We start from the raw sequence: 22,232 nt of genomic DNA, 5'->3' as shown, positions 1-22,232 counted from the left end.
AAATTGCAATGTGGCTAAAACAAGTAAAAAGTACCCTTATTGTAAACGATAACATTTTTTTTTTAAAAAAAAACCACAGAATAATCGTGCCAGTTATCAGAAAAGGAAGTAAAATAGAAAATTACCCTAAAAGACATTTCAAGATTCTCTCCACCCCAGATATCCATTCCTGCATCGTAAGTTCCTATCTCTTCAAAGTAGTTTCTGTGAATAGAAAATAGGCCACCAGCCATAGTAGGGGTCCTAGTTGAAAAACAAAACAAAAACAGAAAGGAAAAGGATTTTTTTTTTTGAAAGTATGCTTTGTGGAATTTAATAAGCGAAACTATAGCACATATCCTCCATACACTTTAGACATAATTATATTCTATTTACTATAAGCTGAAGTGCATAATTAGGCATCATAGTTTCGATTGCCTGCACATGCAATTTCTGGTCATTTATTTCTTTATTTAAGACACCTAAACTGCACCTTTATCCACATATGGGTTCCGGGGCAGTGGACATAAAAAACAGAAATCTTCATACTTCAATAAATGATGCATGCATTTAGAATACATTCCAAAAACTGGCCAAATACTCCATGCATGATAAAAGCTGCTTTTAATTTATATATGTAGATCATATTATATTTTATGCCAATGGAATACTGTATTGGGTTTCTATACTCCTCTTCTAAAATAACCTAAATAAAATATGACATATTTAGGGGCAAGACTTTTGATGTATTTGACTCCATCTTGAGAGTGCTCATAAAACTGGTGGGCAGTAAAATTTTGCAAGAGGCAAATCCAGTTAGTGTGCTGGTTTATACAAACAATACTGTCTGAATCCCTGACATTATCCATTATACTTTATATATATATATATATTTAAAAAGTTTAAATCAATTTTCTTTAAAATCTGTTTAGAGGTGTATACTCTGCAATAAATATGTATTGGTTCCACTTTTAAAACAAAAACAAAAACCCATCATAGAAGCTTAAGAATGAAGGATGGATGCTTTATTCCAATGATCTGATTACTTGATTCTGTTGGGTATTATAAACAGGTACTCTAAAGTGCATAACTGAGGAGCTGAGAATGCAGTAATCAGCCTTAAGTCATTTGATTGTTATTGAATATATTCCATTGATTTATCACAATGTATGCATTGTATATTTGATACCAGAGCAGGTTAGACTGGTTTCTTCTTTTGTCTCCATGATTGTCTAGGCAATCCTTTTTCAGGTATCCACTGTTTAAAGTGGGATGCAGGAAGCAGAAACCAAACAGGATGTAGGGAGCGAGAAATGTGCTGTTTTCCTTCTTTGCATGATAGTTGAAGTCAAAAGACTTCTATTGCAAGTGTGTGTGTGTGTGTGTGTGTGTGTGTGTGTGTGTGTGTGTGTGTGTGCAAGCACACATGCAAGATGAATAATTACTTCTTGTGAATTATTCAATGGTTTCAATGGAACATATGCACTCAAATTTTCCCCAAGAACCTGTATTATTCCATTTAATTCTGCTCATTATTTTTGATTCATAACTGGGAACTGCATGCAACTATTTTCCTTTATGTCTTAAGCTTGAACTGAGTTCCTCGGGTTGTAGGCTTTTGATAAGTTACATGGCCACACAGTTCTATTTTCTAGATTAATCAGCAAAGTAATTTCTTGTACATGGATCTAAAACCACAATACTGTAGCTGATAGAATAGGGGGAAGCAATTTTCTCCTAGATGAGAGCTCTAGAAGATTTTGAGCTATGGTTTATGCAGCAGCAGTACCCAAGGGTGGAATTGTTTGCTGGCTTGAAGACATGGGGACCATTCTCTCTCTCTCTCTCTCTCTCTCTCTCTCTCTCTCTCTCACACACACACACACACACACACACACACACCCACACACACCCACACACCATTCAGATAATGGCATTTATGAGCTGGTGCTTCCCATGAATAACTAATCACAGAGAAATCTTATTTGCATGATTGCTTCCCTCCCTTTTTGAGAGGTATGACTTGTATGTATGAGGGCCCTCTGCTCACATATAACCTATAGCCATGAAACTGGTCTACAGGGAAGCAACAATGAAGCCAAAGACCAATGGATGGAAAGCATACCGCCTATGTCTTAGCACTTGGGTCTTAGGTGTAAACACTGACCCTTCATTGCACATGTTGATCCGAAGTAATAAAAGCAAAAGGCTCATGCATGTGAATGAGAGGGTGTAAGGTACAAGAAGTCTCAAAACTGGAGCTCTGACAGTATGCCTCAAGCCCTTCAGTTTCTGTCCCGATGGGACAGTGGTCAAGCAGAGGGAACTGCTCATTTTATTTCTGCAACACCATCACAACCAATAACCATAGGGTGATGCAACTGAACTTACATGCTGCATTTTGATGAGCTTGTTTTTACTTCACTTGTCATTTTGAATATATAGGGTTGCATTACTCTCAGAGAGCAGAAGGCATTCCCCAGACTGGGCTTATTACCTCTGAGTACTTTTTGATATTTACTTCTGGTTTCTTTGCTGTGAGCATGATTCTTTTTGTGGAAAGGCAGCATACAAACAAAATCATGATGATGATGATGATACCTGCTGTGCCCCTGTAAGGGCTGGGCTATTGGTAGCAACCTGAAGTAACCCTGGACCTAAGAGATGTGGAACTAGCCAAGACTGGAGACAGTGACAGCGCCATGACACAAAACAGGAGGGAGGAGAAAGGAGCAAGTCAGAATCAAGACTAAGGAGTAACCAAAATGTAAGAATATGTCAGAGCTCAGGAAAACGCTGATGCTCAAGCAAGGCTCAGATGGAACAGGGAGCCTTCTTAGACATGCCCTATAGCTTCCATGAACCATGCCTGTCTAAGGAGCCAGAAACCCCAATAAGAAAAGAAAACAGAAAACAGGCCAATGAATACTGTTGAAAAAGGGAGAAAATGGAAAGCCTGGGGAAATGGAGTAGACTATCCTGGAAGAGATAGACATACAGATATTGAAAGGGCAGAAAGAACCATCTCGTTGTCTGGATGACTTATTCACAATGATAAACTATTTTAAAATGTTATTACATTGAGATATTGATGTGGCATTCATTTTATATCAGAATGGGTGATTCAGTTTCTAGTATTCTCACCTTTTGGTTTCTAAGTTAATAATATGATGTTTTATCCACGATCCATGGACAGTAAGGCCCAGTGTCCATCTGTCTATAAACAATATGGGTTTATGTCAGGGCTGAATAAGAAACCATACAATCTGCTAAACAGGCACTTTTTTCAGGCACTGACCTCGTTTATTGAACATATCCACAGATGCCCCTTCACCACATTCACATTATGTTCTGAGATTGTGCAACCCTGACTTCTAAATCAGTAATAGATATGGCTCTTCTGTTTACGCTGCAATTGACTGCTTTGCAGCTATTTCAGGAAAAAATAAGCAGCATCCTTCAGAGAAGGTCCAGTGCCTTTAATAAGGCTATTTAAAATGTACATGATTTGGTGACTGCAGACTTTGTTTCCAGGTAAAGAAGAATAAGATAAGGGAAAATTGATGTTAAATAGCAACGGACCATATAGGCTTGAATTTAATTTGAAATAGCATTTAATTTGCTTGAACTGAATTTTGAATCTTTATTTGCAACATTAAGTACCACTAATTACTCTTTAAAATTACTTCTCATAGCTTCTGTTCAATGCAGATATGATAAATGCTCTATATATCAAGTTCCTTTCAAACGAACAGATTATACTCAGTTCTCTCTTACAACTATCTTAGATGACAATTACCTGCAGGCTTTTACAATGCAGACACTGAATTAATTAACCTTTGCCATAAATTATAGAAACTCTAGCAAAGGCTGATACGTCTATTGCTTCAGCTCCTTAATAATCTCACAATACAAGATGACAAATCAGCTGCTTGTTATTCCTAAGGCACACAATGACGACTTCTGCTCGACACCCCCCCCCAAATGAAACTGAATTCCATTGGGTGAAAGCCAACGTTAGTCATACTCAGAAAAGACCCAATGGGCTACTTTGTTTATTACTTTGTTGGATATAACTCATTGTCTCCACAAGTGGACATAAAGAACCAGAACTGTGCTTCTTAAAATTGAGCACATTTTGATCCCTCCTATATTGTTGCAAATTAGGGATGTATAAAATCAGGGCCATCTCTAGGCCCGGGCTGGGTAGCGCAAGGCACCAGGGGCACGAAGGGGCGCTGAACGGCTGGTGTCTGGGAGCAGCTGCTGCCGCGGCCCCCACCCCCAACGGCAGCAGTAGCGTGCGGCCATTGAGCTTCCTCCATGAAGCAGAATCAGTGAGACTCCTGCCTAGAGTGGCACCACACGCCTGCTGCCACTCTAGGCAGGAGTCTTGCTGATTCTGCTTCATGGAGGAAGCTCAGTGGCCGCGCGCCACCGCCGCGTCCCGGAGCGGCCGCTGGAGGGAGGCACCAAAGAGGGGCTGGTCCAGGGAGGGAGGCCGAGCAGCCCCCTCTGCGGGAGGTGGGCTCTGCACCCAGGCCAGCCCCCTGCAAGGCGGTGCGTGCCATCCAGGCTCCGCCATCCTCCATCTCTGCCATCCTCAGTCATGCGCTACTGCCGCTGTGGGGAGGGGGGTGCCAGAGGATTCTTGCACCACGGCGCTGGATACCTTTAAGACGTTACTGTATAAAATACTGTATTATGAAGCTGCTGGGGACTGATTGACAGAACCATTGCAGGGATCACTGCTGCCAGCTTAGCTGTGCAAATAACTGCTCATGAAAGAAATCTGCGTGTAACATGGGAAGAGGAGACTTGAGTAAGACATCTCTCTATTGGTGTTCATTCATAGAGATAATGACATCATCCAGAGTTCACTGGACATGCAAGTAACAGTTACTTGTGCAGTTAAACTAGCTGCAGTATGTCTGTATTAAATCTGACCTACAGGGGCTTCCAGACCACCTAAAACGGGTCAGCAAACTTTTTCAGCTGGGGGCCTGTCCACTGCCCCTCAGACCTTGGAGTGGGGGTCAGACTATATTTTTTTGGGGGGGGGATGATGCAAGAGCACCATGAGCCCCAGTGGCTGCTTACTTGTGTCTGGCGGCAGCGGCGGGACGATGAGCAGTGCGTGAAAGGGCTCCAGAGAGGGGCTGCTTAAAATGGCAGCCACTCGAGTGCTGCTGCTGCTGGCACCAACAAAGCCCAGCCCCCTTCCTCCTCTAGGCAGGGCAGGGAGAAGGCAGGAGGGAGGGAGGAGACGCCACCACCACTGCCGTGTGAGGGAGAGGGAGGCAGAGGGAAAGAACGTGCACGCTGGTGATCCACGCAGTGATTCCTGGACCGTTCTCAGGCCGGATCCAGAAGGCAATTGGGCCTGATCCGGCCCGTGGGCCTTAGTTTGCCTACCCATGAACTAAAGCCCTGACCGGTCCGTGGGCCTTAGTTTGCCTACCCATGAACTAAAGCACATGAAGGCAAGTGGATTTGCATTTGCTGGGATGGGGAGAACTGTTAGCAAGGTCAGGAAACCTGTGAGTTGGTATTCTGGGTGGCACAGATGCTGCCAAACCACCAGTTCACCTCTGAATTCACCAATGCCCTTCCCTATTCTGGCAAATGCCAGTAGGGTGCCATTCCCTCTTCATCTTCTCCTCATGCACCATCCCTGATGAATACACAACACAAGGATGGGAAATTTTAAGGTAGTTGAAGGTGTATGATAAAGCCTTAATTACCAGTCCTCTCTTCTCTCCTATCATTCCATGTACACAACATGTGCTCAAATGCAAATCTCACCTTTTGTCAGCGAACATTTGTGTAACACCACCTTCCTTCCAACACCTTGTGTATGTTTGTGTATATGCATGCATACTCTGGGGAAACTATTGGAACTGGGCTCAAAAACTGCTTCCAAATGAAAGTCACGATAAACTACTTGAACTGGGGAGAACGGGATTCCCAAACACATTTAAAGATATACATCTAATTTATTCCTTACAGATCACAGGCTATACAGATTAAATGGCTTTTTTTCAATGCACACTGAAGTTACCCATACTTTGACTAATTACATTCTTTCCAATGCTTGTCAGAAGTTCACTGAAAAACGTCAACATTAAAAAGGCAATAACAACACAGAGATGACAGCCCCAAATACTCAAAATCATTAGCCAGGTCCACAAGCACATATCATTTTGATGAAAATATTGACATTTTTAAGTACCCTTGGGTTATTTTGCTGTGGTTGGGTTACAGACTTCTTAGCGTAGTTATGTTTTCCAAAAATAAAATAAAAATCCCTGGAATGCTGAGGACTAAAAAAAGTGCTTTTTTTAAAATGAAAGCTTATGGAGGCAGCCATATACTGAATGTATTAAATCCCTTAAAATTGGAAGTTGATTACTTTAGGGATTACTGTATGCAAGACTGCCAATTAAAGATAAAAGGTCTTATCCAAGTCTGGTTGAGTGCAAGACTGCTCACCAAGCACTTCCTTCTCCCCTCTCTCCAAGGAATATAATGTACTGCTTTATCCCTTTCCCCAGTGTGGCTAGAGTAGGAGCACAGGACAGTATTCAACTAACTTTAAAACACAGAACAGACCTACTGAAATAAATGGATTTAAGTTGGTCATGGCCATCAATTTCAACAGGTGTATGCTGAGTAAAAGTTGGATGAATACAACCCCCAGTAGAGAGCCAGTGTGGTGTAGTGGTTAAGAGCGGTAGACTCATAATCTGGGGAACCGTGTTCACTTCCCCGCTCCTCCACATGCAGCTGCTGGGTGACCTTGGGCTAGTCACACTTCTTTGAAGTCTCTCAGCCCCACTCACCTCACAGAGTGTTTGTTGTGGGGGAGGAAGGGAAATGAGAATGTTAGCTGCTTTGAGACTCCTTCGAGTAGTGATAAAGCGGAATATCAAATCCAAACTCTTCTTCTTCTTATGGGTCAAGCAATGCAAGGATTAATCATGTAGCTCCATCCTAAAGTGCAGGGTTGTTGTTTTTGGACAAATATCAAAATCCCAGCCATGTCTGTCTGTCTGTCTGTCTGTCTGTCTGTCTGTCTCTCTCTCTCTCTCTCTCTCTCTCTCTCTCTCTCTGTGTGTGTGTGTGTGTGTGTAATGGCATTTAACCTTCTGCCCCCAGTTGTGGCCCTGACCTGGATCATCACTATGCACTATAATTCTCCAGCTGGGCCAATATATAAGTATATTTTGTATATGGTTCAAACATTGCAGTGTTCAGCTATGAGAATACTAACTTGGGGATGAGTGGGCAACACATCTCACCAGTGCTGCAACACCTGAACTGGCTATCGGTCCATTTTCAATGGGCTGCTACTGACCTTAAAGTGCTTCTCAACTTGGGATCAGAGTATCTGATTGACCGCCTATAAACCAATTTATGTTGTGAAATCATCTTCAGAAATTCTCCTTCAGGTTCCTCCACCAGCAAAAACATTACAAAATCCTTTTCCACAAATGGACTTACTCCTTGCAGAGTCAGGCAAAGGGCTATCTATTAAGATTCTCAGGAGACACTCATACGTTCAAAACCTGTATCTTTCAGATTATGTTTGCTTAAAGGAATATATCCTCTTCCTAACGTTCCTGTTTTTAAACTAGCAAAAAGAACATGCCCTCAAATACAAGAACATAGGAAACAGCTAACTAAAACAGTACATTGGTAGATCTAAGTTCTGTCAACACTGACCACAGCGGATGCTACTCTCCATAATTTATTTCCCAGCTCAATTTAGAAATGCCAGGGACTGAACCTAGGGTCTTATGCATGCAAAGCAGATGTTCTGCTGTTGAACTGTACCCTTTTCCAAGAATGCTTAAAGAAAATAGCTTTAAAATGTCAAGAGTATAAGACAACCGTAACTATATTCTTGGTTCTTATTGTGTTTCATGGACTATCACGTTGATAGCGTATAAGACTACTTTTTAACCCAGGGAAATCTTTTCAGAAGTCGGGGGTCTTCTTATACGCCGGGTCGTATTTCTTATACAGCGAGTACATCCCAAACTCTATATTTTAATTGGAAAAGTTGGGGGTCGTCTTATACGCCCAGTTGTCTTATACGCTGGAATATACGGTAAATCTTGTATTCTTCTACATGATACATTACACTTTTTGCATGAATCTAACCTGAATTATAAGTCCACACACTGATACTTCTTGTACATACACAACAAGTGATAAAAACAAAAACAAAAAACATTCTTTGTCCCTACCTCTTACCTCACAGGCAATGTTCTGTCTCCTTTTCTTCTGTCCATCTCTCTCTGGGGAACAGGATACCAACGAAAATTAAGTTTCCAGTTAAAACCTCCGTAAGTCATGTCTGACCCAGCCATATACTCAAAAGTGTCATCGCTGATCACATCAATAATTGGGCAAACAACAATCTTTCTATAAAACAAAAAGTAAATATGCAAGCAGGTAATTTTCCATGCAAGGTAATCTCTCTGGCCCCAAATACGCATGTGCACTATTGCCAGGCCTGCATTCACAGAGCCCTCAATAATCATCCATTTGGTAGAATAAAGGGAATCTAGATGGTTAAATTCAGCTGCTGATGGTTAAAATCTGATTACATACACAGAGCCGTGCTTCTAGAGCAGGAATGGATAATGTGTGGTCCTCCTGATGTTGTGAGAGAGCAGCTCCCACCATACTTCAACACTGGCTATGTTGGCTGGGGTTGATGAGAGCTGGAATGCTACAGGTTCCTTATGCATGTTCTAGAAGCAGAAAGCCCTCATGAACAAGGCTGCTGTTTTGAAGTGCATATGCTATAAGTACTATCCACAGCACATTAAAGCACTAGCCTACTATGTTCCTTTGAGTTCAATGGGATTCCAACACACGTAACTTCCTCCACATTATGTGCTTTCCACTCCGCCTTTAAAATAATCTGCTCTGCTCACATATTACTGATGAATAGTTCTGTGCAGCTAACAAAGCAAACTGTACAGCTTCCATTCCCCCCCATCAGTTTAATAAAAAAATGGTATTTGTTTGTCTGGCTTTTAAACTCATTAATTCAAGAATGATTTTATGCTGCTTGTGCCAGCTTTTCTGTGGATATTGCATTGATTTTAATGTTTCAACTTCGTTATTGTTTGGAGTTTGTGTGAACAGCCCAGAGGGCATTGTTAATGGGTGGTCAATAAATGTCTAAATTGCAGCTGTATTGGTCTGGACAGAAAAATGAAATAATTTTTGTGTGTGCAGGTCTATCAGCTAGAAAACAACCAGAAACATACATTTTTGTCATCTTTAACCTAATGAGAAGAATACAAACCAGAGAAATAGTGTGTGTATAATACAAACTGTAAAAATGAAAACAAGGATGACAAATTATTCTGACAATGTAATTAACAGTAGGAAGCCACAGGAAGAACAGCGAGAAATGTTATTCGTGCTTTGTAGGCTGGATCCAAAAATTATAGAGATTGGATGGAGCCAAGGATTATGGACTCCGTGTACATCCCCTCCAACATTTCTCTGATGAAAATAGGAACGTCCCATTACGTAATGATAATTTTATTATTTACACCCCACACATCTTACTGGGTTGCCTCAGCCACTCTGGGCAGCTTCCAACATATATAAAAACATAACAAAACATTTTTAAAAACTTCCCTATACAGGATTGTCTTCAGACGGCTCGGGGGGGGGGGTCGGATAACTCCATACCCTCCAACATTTCTCCAATGAAAATAGAGACATCCTAAGGAAAAGTGGGACATTCCAGGATCCAAACAGAAACTGGGGTGGTTTCTCTAAATCAGGGACGTCCCTGGAAAACAGGGAGAGTCTGCGTGTATGACCTGCAAGCAATATTGTTTTGAAGGCATGTAGCTGGTGAAGTGGAAGGGTAGCAAAAGATCTGGGTGAAAGCTGGCCTTGGGATAGAAGCTACTTCTCAGAAGTTTGAATGATCTCATTGGGTTGAGGCACCATCTGTTTCTACTTTGCTCCAAGGTCAGGGCCTGCTAACAGGGAAGTTGTTTCAACTGTGCCAGAAAGTTCTAGCTTTGAAGGCTTCTGACTAGTTCTGGGGATTCAACCCAGTTAGTATGCATTTCATTATAAAGCTAGCCTTTGCTGTTGTTATCTCTGCTTCTATTACCTTGCCTCTATGATAACTCTTTGGAGAAATAATACTTTTTGTGCTATGGGCTAGATCTTTTAGGATCAATGCTCTATGATATGTAGTGAGTTAGGGCAAGTTAGTGTTGTTATTTTCTTCCGGTTCATAATTCCCAACTGTATTTGTCAATTGAATTTTTGAACCCCAATCTGGGTGATGATAAAACAACAGTTATTGCACATCATAAAGACTATGATTCTATGTTGCGGACATTCCCTCCTGTATGAGAGAGAAGTAGGAAGCCTGCCATCTGCATTTTCTGGAGTTATTTGTATAAGACAGTGTGTGTGTGTGTGTGTATGTGTGTGTGTGTGTCAATTGTTGTAACTACCTTCAGGATTGTGACAAGTTAGGTATACATTTTCTAAATCCATAATTAACAATGGGGCCAACCAGATCTGTCACAATAATCAGGAGGACATGTCTCGTTAGATCAATTTGCTGAACAATGGAGCCAAACCAAAAATGTGCGGGGCTACTTTTGTTCTAGAAAAGACTAGAAAGGCCTTGGCTGAGACTTCTATTTTCAGCATCAGCCCATAAGACATTTCCCATAACTAACTGAAATACTATGAAAGAAGAAGTTTATAACAAACTTACTTCTAATTAAAGCTCTCCTGGTAGATGCTATCACAGTGCAAAAGCTATACAGCATCAGTTCTGAATTCTCACCTGTCTTCCTTGATTCTTGCCAGCAGGGGCTCCAACCAGCCTAAAGTGCATTCACAGTGTGCATCCAGAAATGTTATGACTTGGCCATTGGAAGCTGCTGCTCCTCTAAGCCGAGCTCGGATGAGTCCTGATCGCTGTTCCATCCTAATGATTTTTACTGGCACTTGCAAACTTTTCACATAATTCTCTAATGGGACCTTCAGAAAATCTGCCAAATGCAATTAGGGGGTGGGGGGTGGGGAATACAACAAAGTGTTTGTTCAAGTGAAATTTGGAGGCTGAAAGGAACACAGGATAGAAATTGTGTTGTTAAGATGCCACACACTGCTTTCTGAAAGCATGACTTCCTTGCAACACTCTAATAAACACATTTGCAAAGGTCAAAAGATTCTGAAGGAAGAAACAAAAAGCTACTGAGAGACATATTGACAATTCACAGAATAAAGGAGGGAAATAAGGCCAGCGGAGAAAGAGAAAGAGTACTATGTGAATGCTGAGGTGAATACAGCATCTGTTTGTTTCATAGGTCATTGAGAATAAACATGTGGGGTAACAGCCTGAAAAAGAGCACCAAGTGGAACAGATGTAAGGCACACTCTCTTGCAGCTATGCGATGTAAATTAGCATGGGTATCCTACACATAGTGGGCCGCGGATGGCACTGTGGTCTAAACCACAGAGCCTAGGGCTTGCTGATCAGAAGGTTGGTGGTTCAAAACCCTGCGACAGGGTGAGCTCCTGTTATTTGGTCCCAGCTCCTGCCCACCTAGCAGTTTGAAAGCACATCAAAGTGCAAGTAGATAAATAAGTACTGCTCCAGTGGGAAGGTAAACAGCATTTCCGTGCACTGCTCTGGCTTGCCAGAAGCACCTTAGTCATGCTGGCCACATGACCCAGAAGCTGTCTGTGGACAAACGCCGGCTCCCTTGGCCTATAGAGCGAGATGAGCACGCAACCCCAGAATCGTCCGCGACTGGACCTAACGGTCAGGGGTGCCTTTACCTTTACCTTTATCCTACACATACAGACTCCTTCTCTGCTTCTTGTATGAGAGACAGACAGGGAGAATATACTTTGGCTCACATAAGTCCATGAGGGACTCCAAAATCCTTCCAATGCATGAGAAAAAACACTTCTGGTAAAGAAGCAAACTAAATGCTGGTCATATTTTTATGGTGAGACAATAGCTAGCTACTCTCTTTTTTTAAGTGGGGGGAAGCTACGAGGAATTATGCCTCTCGCCCACACTGGAGCACTTGAAATACTTTTCCTGGTCATAATTACTTCTCCCGCACATCTTAGGTAGCACTTAATAGGTTTGTGAAGACTTGAAACAACTGACTTTTCAAAATAATAATGTTTCCTTAGCTATGTAAAGAGAGATATAACCAGTGTTGCTGGCTGCTGAAAGTACTTCCTTTAGAAGAGCAAGGCATTATGATAGAACAGAAGGAAATAATAATAATAAAAGAAATATTTGGCCAAAACAAAATGTATTGATGTATATGGTATTTATCTATTAAAACATCCATACTCTGTCTTTCTGTCATTAAGACATCCAAGCCAAACAATAAATATTCCATATTTGATATGTAACAAAAAGCTGTATGGTCCTATGAGATGGAAGAAGGCGGAATTACCGCATTTTCAAATGCCTTCTTAATATAGTTTTCACCATGTTCCAAAAGGCCAAAAGAAAATTCTGCATGGGCAGGTTTTCTGGGAGAAGGAATTCCAAAGTTCAGGAGTAATTCTTTCTTATACAGTACAGCCATATAATTTCTCTCACAAATACATAGCAAGGCCTTAGGTGACCTGAGTGATTGAGAACAATCATTTCAGCAGCACTGGCCCCTTACACAATTTAGACCTTTGGAGACCACATAAAATGGGACCTCCTTCTTCCATCCTAGAGGGAAATCTGTTGAGAGGTCCAGGAGAACCATATAAGGGCATGCATACCTAGTATGTATCACAAAAACAGGACAGAATTCCTAAAAAAGGATCTAGATAACTGGTTTCATCCAGAAATACCTGTAGCCAGGCTTACTACTACATCATTCAGAACCCTCCCACAAAATAGTACATTTGAGAACGGTCAGTCATAAGGAGTGCTCAGCCTGTAGCTGGTCAGCTATGGGTCAACTAGTCCCAGGTTCACCTTAGCAGGACATAACAGGACTTGGGGGCTTGAACGTTGCCACAGCAGCTTAAATGCAGCCAGACCCTGCCCCCCAGCTGGCCCTATTGGCCAGTTGAGAGGCTTGGCGCGGCAGCAGGGATAGGCTGACTCAGGGGGCCGAATACGCTCCCCTCCTAGTGCGGGAAACGGCTCCCGCTCGCAACACTGCCCCTCTGCAAAGAGGAGAGCTCTTGTCCTACTACAGATTCTTTTAAAATTGTTAATCCCCTTTTCTGAGTGGCATTAACAATTTGTTACCTGCTGAGCAAGTCCCACCAGGTAAATTTACTAAGCCTGGGTGTGCATGTGGCAGCCTCACTTCTGCAAGTACAGGTGAAATTTGAAAAATTAGAATATTGTCGAAAAGTTCATTTATTTCAGTAATGCAGCTTAAAAGGTGAAACCAATATAGGCTTTCCCTCCTTATGGAGGGTCTCAATGATGGCTTTCTGCACAACTGTCAGGGCAGCAGCCTTTCCCATGATTGTGATACCTACTGAAGCAGACTGAGAGACCATTTAAAGGCTCAGGAATCCTTTGCAGGTGTTATGGATTGAGTAGCTAAACACTATTCTAATTTTCTGAGATTGTGAATTTGGGGTTTTCTTCAGCTGCACGCCATAATCATCACAATTACAACAAATAAAGGCTTGACATATCTCGCTTTGCATGTCATGAGTCTATCTCCCATATTGGTTTCACCTTTTAAGTTGACTTACTGAAGTAAATGAACTTTTCGACAATATTCTAATTTTTCGAGTTTCACCTGTACTCTGTCCACATTCTCTGCATGCACAAACTGAGAAGCATCCATATAAACTTGACAAGCAATTGTCAGTTGTAAATTGAAGCTCTAGACAGAGCAGGTATGGTTCATTTGGCTGTAAAAATACGTGTTCACCATGGGCTATAGTGGGTCTCTCTAGCTCACTCCAGGGGTCAGCATTCAACAAACCCCAACATGCTCTGAACAGTGACACTCCACAACATTGCCCAGATACAATGGTGATACTTTCCCTCACTACCACTGAGCAGGCAAAAGGGAGTCTCATCTGCATCTGATAGACTTTGAGTACACATTTTTCACCACTTTAGCCATTGTCCCCATAAAACCTAGGATTAACAGCAATGCAAGATTTTCAAAGTAAACAGATTTCATTTTCTTTTAAAAAGTATTTTACATTCTTATCGCCTTGCCAGAAAATTATTCTGGAATTTTTATTCCTTATCATAATTTGTTTTCTGTTCACTCATACCTCTTTCACTGGCGTCGTCTACTAAGATAATCTCAGAAAGTAGATAGTGTGGAGACCGATTTATAACACTGTAAATAGTACGAAGCAGAGTGCTCCAGGCTTCATTATGAAATACTATGACGACACTTGTGTTTGGTAGTTCATCAGGGTAGACTTTTGTCTTGCATCTGTCAAAGACAAAAAGGAAGTTGATTTATTCAGAGATTCATTCCATGGCACTAAATAATGGCATACAAGTTAATCAGGTTCCAGAAGCCAGGCCCCAAGGTTGCTGCACTGAAAGCAAAATGAAAGCAGAATATTAATCTCCCTAAACCTGCAAGAAAGATTCCCGCTGGTAACAAATGAATCTATGCTGTGGCTAACAGGGATATTAGTATTAAGACTCATGAAATCCACCTTCTAAAGACATTTTATTGCTCTCAAAACACTGAAAATAACAAGAATCAATGTTTTAAAAACAACAAATAATAAACTTGGCACCAAGCACCTGCACACAGAGAGAAAACAATACATCAAAAGGTATTTTTCATTTAGCCTTACATGCCCGCACTCACACGCATACATCTATGTTCACATGCACAAATAAAACACCATTTCAGCATTGTTCTCCTTCCCACATCTTACTGATGGTTGGATTATTAAATCCCCTCAAATTTTTAACAATATCTCCTTGATCTATGCCTAGTATCCTTGCTACTGAGAAATCATGATCAACTCAACTGGTGAGGCAGAAACATACGGTACCAGTAGACTCTGCAGCAGAGTCTCTGTTGGTGGGGCAAACCCAACATTCCCACCCCAATATGTCTAAATACTGGACTCAAAAATGTTCTTTTGATACTATGCAGCACTTGCACCTAAAAATCTGATGCTACTGTCTAAGCATTTCCCCCCAGGATGATTTACATATAGGCACATAAAAATACCTTTACATTTTATATTGCATACTTAAAATAGCAGTGCCATTTATTCTTCCTGTTCAAAACTATGACACATTAAAAGAAACACGACTACAATTACAGGAGCTGTAAACAAACAAATAAAAGAAAACCCTGTTTTCATCTTCCTCGGGACATTACAATAATTTTGATTGCTAGCAATATTCTAGTGAGTGAAATGTTTTCCTTTGGAAATCATGCATTTGTCAAATGTAGATTTATGAATACACATGAAGGTAAGTACAGCTGTTTAAATGTGGTGAAAACACACTTTCCGAGATCAATAACATGAAAACAGAGTGCACTACATACCTATTTACTATTGTTTCCTTTGGCTATGTACAAATTATGTGACCATAAACTGTTCCACTGTGGCTTTATCCCTTTCAGGATTGTATTGATTTCAGCAATGCAAGGGTGGATAATACATCACATGAATAGAAGCAAAGCAGTCAGACGAGATGAGAAACTGAAATGACTATGGGCGATTTAAGAGGCAACAGTTATCATTTAGGACCAAATCCAAACTCAGTGGCTTAGATGACTGTTCGGATTATAACGGGATAATTTAGCATTTACTATTTATTGCTCTACATTAAGAAAGTTAACAGCAGCAATCAAAAAGTATGGCATAAAATAAAAAAGCTTGATGCACTCGCTATTTGGGTGCCTTTTGTACAACTACCAAAGCTACTATTCAGTCATCAAAGGACTTGATGAACCTTATGAAACAATGGCCAATTCCCACTATTTCACAACTGTTAGAATTCATACAACTAAATGGAAAATCTTTCTTGCTTTCTGTGAAAAAGAAGAAGAGGAGTGACCATTTTCCTGCCTACCATGTGGATTCACTGCAGGCATAAGGCTACCAGTCCTGTAGGCACTCTCTCCCTCTTCCCATCCTTGGCATGAGTTGTCCACAGCCTCATATTGTTGCCTTAATGAAGGGTTTAGGTGTTACATCTCAACAAGTGCTTTTAACTAAAGGATCTGCAAACCTAATTCAAACATGATGGCAACCTTAATCAGCATTAACCATGCTCAGTCACAGCAGTGCAAATTCACACTAAGCCGACAAACAGTAAGGATAATAACAAGAGGCAAGAGGGAAATGGAATACATGCCCTCTGCTTATTCTGAATTTCTTAGCCACGATTAAGAGATTGGAGCATTATGTACCAGTTGGGCAACAATATACTCACTCAAGAGCTAAGTATAACTATGAACACCACACTTTTCTGACTTGGGATGAGATAACAAAAATCACCCTTGGTTAAGATGCGTTTATAATTGAAAGCAATGAAAGAATATACTGGTACTTTGAATATTTCCTGTACAAAAGTTCCATTCAAAGGAAGGGGAAAAGGGGGAAAGGAAGGGTATTTTCATTCATTTCAGCAGTACTTGTATAAAACTCTCCAGAAGACTTTGACCAAAATCAGAAATTATTGTTGATATTCCTTCTTAATTATGATTTCAGGAAATAAAAGAAAAACAGATAAAAGTTTTACAATGTAAAATTTAAAAATTTGCCTTATGACAAGACTGATGCAATTATTATTATTAACATTTTTGTTGATTAGACCAGACACTTGTGGAAGGCACAAGCCAGTGTTATCCAAAAATGGTCTTTGCCTATATGGGACACATACAGTAGTTTATTGTTGTATGCCACCCCAATTTCCAGGTGGTGATTCCAGGGATTCCAGGCTCCAGCTTGCTTTTGGAAATGAGGCACAGTGGAGACTGTGGTGTCTTTATGATATATGGTCTATTTACACACACACACACACACACAACCAGAGCCTGCAATGGAGGGGTTCACAGAATTAACACTCCAAAAGGCTCTTGTTTCTCCCATAGCTGCAGCCTTGGGTTCCAGCAGAAATCAGGCATGGTTTTCTCTCTCACACTTCCCAGCCTGCCACTTTTCAGCTTCTAGTTCACATAACTCCACTCTCCTCTTTTTTGAGGAAGGGGGCCCTAACCATTTTCTGTGTAGCAAAGAGTCATTTTCTTTGTTCCCTTAATGCAGGCATCCCCAAACTGCGGCCCTCCAGATGTTTTGGCCTACAACTCCCATGACCCCTAGCTAACAGGACCAGTGGTCGGGGAAGATGGGAATTGTAGTCCAAAACATCTGGAGGGCCGAAGTTTGGGGATGCCTGCCTTAATGGCTCATTCATAGCTGCCAAGTTCTCCCTTTTTTTAAGGGAAATTCCCTTATGCTGAATAGGCTTCCTTGTGAGAAAAGGGAAAACTTGGCAGCTATGGGGTCATTACCTGCGCTATCACCTCACCAGGAAGCTAGCCTGGCTATTCCAAGAATTTGAATCATTGCTTAAATTTTAACATCTGCTGTATCCTGCTGTAGCATACAGGCTACTCCTCCCCCAACCTCCCCCATAACAATACTAAGTATGCATCAAAGGGGGGGTGTAGGGTAATCCCACCCAAATACACACTGCAATTCATCATGGAAATATAAGAACTTAAATATCAGAGTTGGGGGGGGGGCACAAGGTTCAAGAGTTTCCTATGGAGATCTTCAACTCTAGAACTTAATACTCCTTTTGTTTTATCATCCACAGTGGTTGCCTACTTGTTTCCAGGCTCAATTCAAAGTGTTGGCTTTAAAGTCCTAAATGGCTTGAGACCTTGGTTTATACCAATGTTCTGCCCCACATTTCCATTAAGTACCCAAGGTCCTACTCCCGATTCCCCAGCTGTCATAGGTGGGTGCTCATGTGTCCTGCTTTGCAGAGGACAGTTGTATATTTGAAGAGCTGTCTGATCCCAGATAAAGAACAAAAAGTAATGAGAGCAGGGACCTTAAAGTTGCCAGGAAACAAACAGCACCTCAGAAACACACTGGACAGGCATACAGATCACCTGGTCTTCCCAGGTATAATTAGGAATGTCTTCTACTAACATCCTGGAGAGCTGCTGCCAGTCAGTACATGCCAACAATCTGCTAGATGGAGCAATAGTCTTGACTTAGTGTATGGCAGCCTCCTTTTTTTACAGGAGTGCATGCAAAGTGCTCCCGTACATGGGAGTTTTCATTTTCTGCTTTGGGCAGCAGAGCAATATTGCACCCCATGGAATGCCACTGTAGAGGACCTAAGCTGATGTGATGGGTGGTTTGTATGCAACGCTTTAGATCCTAACCACCTGCATTTCATTCATATGGAAGCAGCTTTGGAAACTGCAAGAATGCAAAGCTGAATGCAAATGTATTCTGAAATGCAGATCAGAATTTAAATTCTCAAAGATGCCAGTTTGGTAAATTACATGTTTTCTCCTTTTTATATTTGTGTGCAACATTCAAGGTTTTGGACACAGCTGTACGTTCCTTAGAGCAGCTTTACAGAATGAGCCATCTATTTCAAGCAGTAACTCGATAATAGAGTTAATGTTTATTACAGTATATAATAGAAGGTTGATGCACTATTTCAGATATGAAATTTTCAAATGTACAGTAATAAAAAATCCCTCTCTATATTACTCAAAAGCAGTAATTTTCGCCAACAAATAATTTATAATTTTCTCCCCACTTAGCCAGAAGTAACACTTAAAAAACAACTCTGTTGACACTGGCTCGTTGGATTTTTTGCTGAACCAAAATACACTATATCCAATCTTTTATATATATATATATATATATCTAGCTGGTGATAGATGGGGAAATGTGTCTTGAAAGTGTCTTGAAAATGTCTCTATCGTGTTATATTATGCAATATAAATAGGTCTGCAGTTTGCAAGAACAAAGAGACTTCACTCACTACCTTCAGCTGTCACTGTTCATAACAATGACATACTCAGAATGTGGGCTTGAATATCAAGCTTTCCTTAGGGATTTAGAACTCTAAATAGAGCATTAATTTTTCAAAAGTTGCCTCTGCGCAAGAATTTCATTTAGTTAAAAGCTCAAAAAGCTTTTGTGCCAGAGTAGGAACAAAGTAGCAGATGAAGGAGTATTTCAAAAAAATTTTTTTTTTAAAAAAAAAACCCACACGCACAAAGTGCAGGTTTTTAAGAGGCTAATCTTTCCCTCCATCTCCAAAGCAACTCAAGTGGATAATGTGCAGTTTTTCAACATTTTCCTAATCATACTGCTCCATAAAATAAGAATTGGCCCTTAATCCCAATAACAATGAAGCCAGTAGAGATCCTTTTTCTACTCTAAAAGAATGGAATACATCCATGTGTAAAGGGGGGGGGGGAGAGAGAGAGAGAGAGAGAGAGAGAGAGAGAGGGAAATCATAGTCAACAATGAGGCACATAGTTAAGAGGGAGGGAGTTTATCTTGCAGCCCAACCCCAGTAGCGTTTCAGGCTACTAAACTGTTAGGAAAACACAGGTGCTTTAAAATTCTGTAACTCCATGTTTTAAGATATTTAAAAATGTAGAGCTGAGAGACAGATTTCCTCCTCCAGTCTTACTATCCACAGCCTGCATACTGTGTGGCACACCTGAATGGGAATGGTTTGAATGGTTTGTACAGAAGATAATGAAAAGAAGCTGCAATCCAAGATATTGTCTCCTCCTTTCCATAGCCCTGCCTTATATTCTATTTCTAGAGCACAGTATAATATTGGAAATGGTGTGTCTCTGTCATGTTTTCCCATCTCCTAAGGGCCACTGCCACTATGTTCTGAGGTTCTCGCTCCTCCTACTGTAAGACAATACCCTTTGCTGCAGTTTCAGCGATAATTATAATTAAATTAATTATTATAATAAAGAAAAACTTTTGATAAGAAAATGCTACCTAATGAGATTCCACATGGTTCTTTCTTTCTTTCTTTGCTACAGACTTGGTCCTTCATGAATGCTTTTTAGTATTCCAGTCATGTTCAGAAGCTACTTTAGGAGCAATTAGCTAAGGGGCATTCTAAATAAAGCTAGAATATGGCAATACACTTTTTGTGTCATACTGTAGATGTTTACCCGCCCCTCCCCATCAGAATTTACTAATAGCTTTAAGGCAGACTTCAGCGTTGCACTTCACAAAGCAGGTAACAGATGTGTTGGTCTCAGAGCTTCCTTCCTAAATTGGATTTCTGTCAGGAGTGCAAAAGCAACAATCAAAGAAAAACTCTGTGACAAGTGAGATTTTCAGCCTGTGAAGGGAGGAAATTGTTGCTTCCATACTCGGTTGCATGTTTCCATTCAAAGTTATTGCCTATTGTCTCTACTTCGCAAAATTAGTTAGACTGCAAACACACATTGTATCAATGAGCATTATTTCCCTTAACTCTGAAAGAAATACACCAGGGATGGAAGGAAATGTTATCTTCTAGGAATAGCATGCCTGACTTGTGGGCACAGGACAAAGTCATTCATCTAATACCTGGCGTTCTTCAGGCTGAATGATTCCACATTTGCCTCAGAAATACTCAACCAAAACATCAATTATGTTTTCATGAATACTGTCAGATATGTATCTTGAAGACAGATATGCTCAAGGAAAAAGTCATACTGAAATTCCTTTACACCTTTGGGCATGGAGAAAAGAACTGCCAGACATCAGAGATGCAAACTACTATAAATTAACTGATCAAGATTCTTTCGAAGCAACTTTTCCTGCTTTTGTCCCAAGTCCAGAAGGTTTTGCAGTGAGCTTCATGCATACTGGCAATGCTTGTGACCATACCATATGTCATGTCTCCTTTGCTGCTGCAGGTCCAAATTACCTGCCAGTTGGGGGATCATTAGCTAACTAAAACATCTTGTGTTGGCATAATTGATAATGCTTATAAGCAAAGTAGTTAACAGTTCAGATTTGTGCTGCCTTATGTTCCATGCAAAAAAATGAAAAGGGAGATGGTCCAATGGGAAAAGAGATGCCATTATAAAATTCCAGGCATAATAAGACTGGACATCCTGATGACAAGCCATATGCAGGCTTGGGACTTTGAGCATTCTTTGTGTCCTTGAGTTTGGGCCAAATATAAGTTCCACAGTTCTTAAAAGTGGGTTTGTTTGTTTTTCATATTCTAGTGTTTTAAGAAAATCTGAAGAACTTTTCTTTGTGTCGGGCCCTGTAAAGAATGAAACAGGAACTGGATCATCCAGAGCAGATGTTGTCAATGGGATGCCCTTCAGATACTTTGGAACTAGATCTCCCATCATAATCATTGCCTTGACAGCTGATCTAGAGGATGGGTGCAAAGGAAGTAAAATTATACACACACCCACGTCAGTGCTATTGCAGTTGCCAAGTAGACCCAAAGCAGAGTCACCATCAGTGATGCCTCAGGACTGCAATACCTTAAGGACACATCTCTCCATATGAACCTACCCAGACCCTGTGATCATCATTTGATGCCCTTCTTCATTCACCTCCTCCATGAAAGGTCCAGAAGGTCGCAACAAGAGAAATAGACTTTTATGAAGTGGCTCCCCATTTTTGGAATGCTCTTCCCAGGGAGGCTTGCCTGGCGCCTTCATTATACATCTTTTAGGTGCCAGGTAGAAACATTCCTCTTTAACCAGGCCTTTGGCTGACCAACATCCTATTCTGTACCCTTTTAAATGTGTTTGTGGGAGGGGGTAGAGAGAGGGGTGTTGTTGGTTTGTTTTTATTATGTATTTTGTGTTTTCATCTTGTATTTTTATGCTGTGAATGGCCCTGAGATCTACAAAAGAATGGCAGGATACAAATTTAAGTAATCATCAATATTGTCATCAATATACCATCCTTATTGTTCACACTGTCTAGAACCTTGTTACAAGGTGGTTGCAGAATGATAAGCTTTTTATATGCATTTGCAAACCTGGTATGATGTTCGCTTTGGTTTGAGTCCTGAACCAAAGATGATTGAACCATAAGGAGGAAGAGTAAGAGCCTTTGAGAAACGGGAATCTGTAGTCTTCCATATATGGTTGTACTGTAGCTTCCATGACAGTTAGCCATGCTGCCTGAAGCTGATGGACGCTGGTAGTACAACCACATCTGGATGGGCAAGGTTCCCCACAATGGAGTTATAGCCAGCCATAGTGAAAGAAAGCAAATAAATA

At 40.9% G+C, this 22,232-nt stretch overlaps 1 protein-coding gene across 1 annotated transcript in view; it reads right to left on the bottom strand.

Moving 5' to 3' along the window:
• Window positions 1–22,232, bottom strand: part of GALNT13 (polypeptide N-acetylgalactosaminyltransferase 13) — a 147,504-nt gene that overhangs the window by 59,640 nt on the left and 65,632 nt on the right. The window contains exons 4-7 of the mRNA XM_035131738.2: window positions 14,266–14,432; window positions 10,829–11,036; window positions 8,239–8,409; window positions 126–243 (exon numbers count right to left, since the gene is read on the bottom strand). Of these exons, the coding sequence (XP_034987629.1) occupies window positions 126–243; window positions 8,239–8,409; window positions 10,829–11,036; window positions 14,266–14,432 (664 nt within the window). The remainder of the gene's footprint in view (window positions 1–125; window positions 244–8,238; window positions 8,410–10,828; window positions 11,037–14,265; window positions 14,433–22,232) is intronic.

Source organism: Zootoca vivipara, chromosome 1 (assembly GCF_963506605.1).
Source record: "Zootoca vivipara chromosome 1, rZooViv1.1, whole genome shotgun sequence".
In the NCBI taxonomy this organism is placed as follows: domain Eukaryota; kingdom Metazoa; phylum Chordata; class Lepidosauria; order Squamata; family Lacertidae; genus Zootoca; species Zootoca vivipara.
The sequence above is the reverse complement of the archived record's forward strand: the minus strand, read 5'-3'. Positions and strand labels throughout refer to the sequence as shown.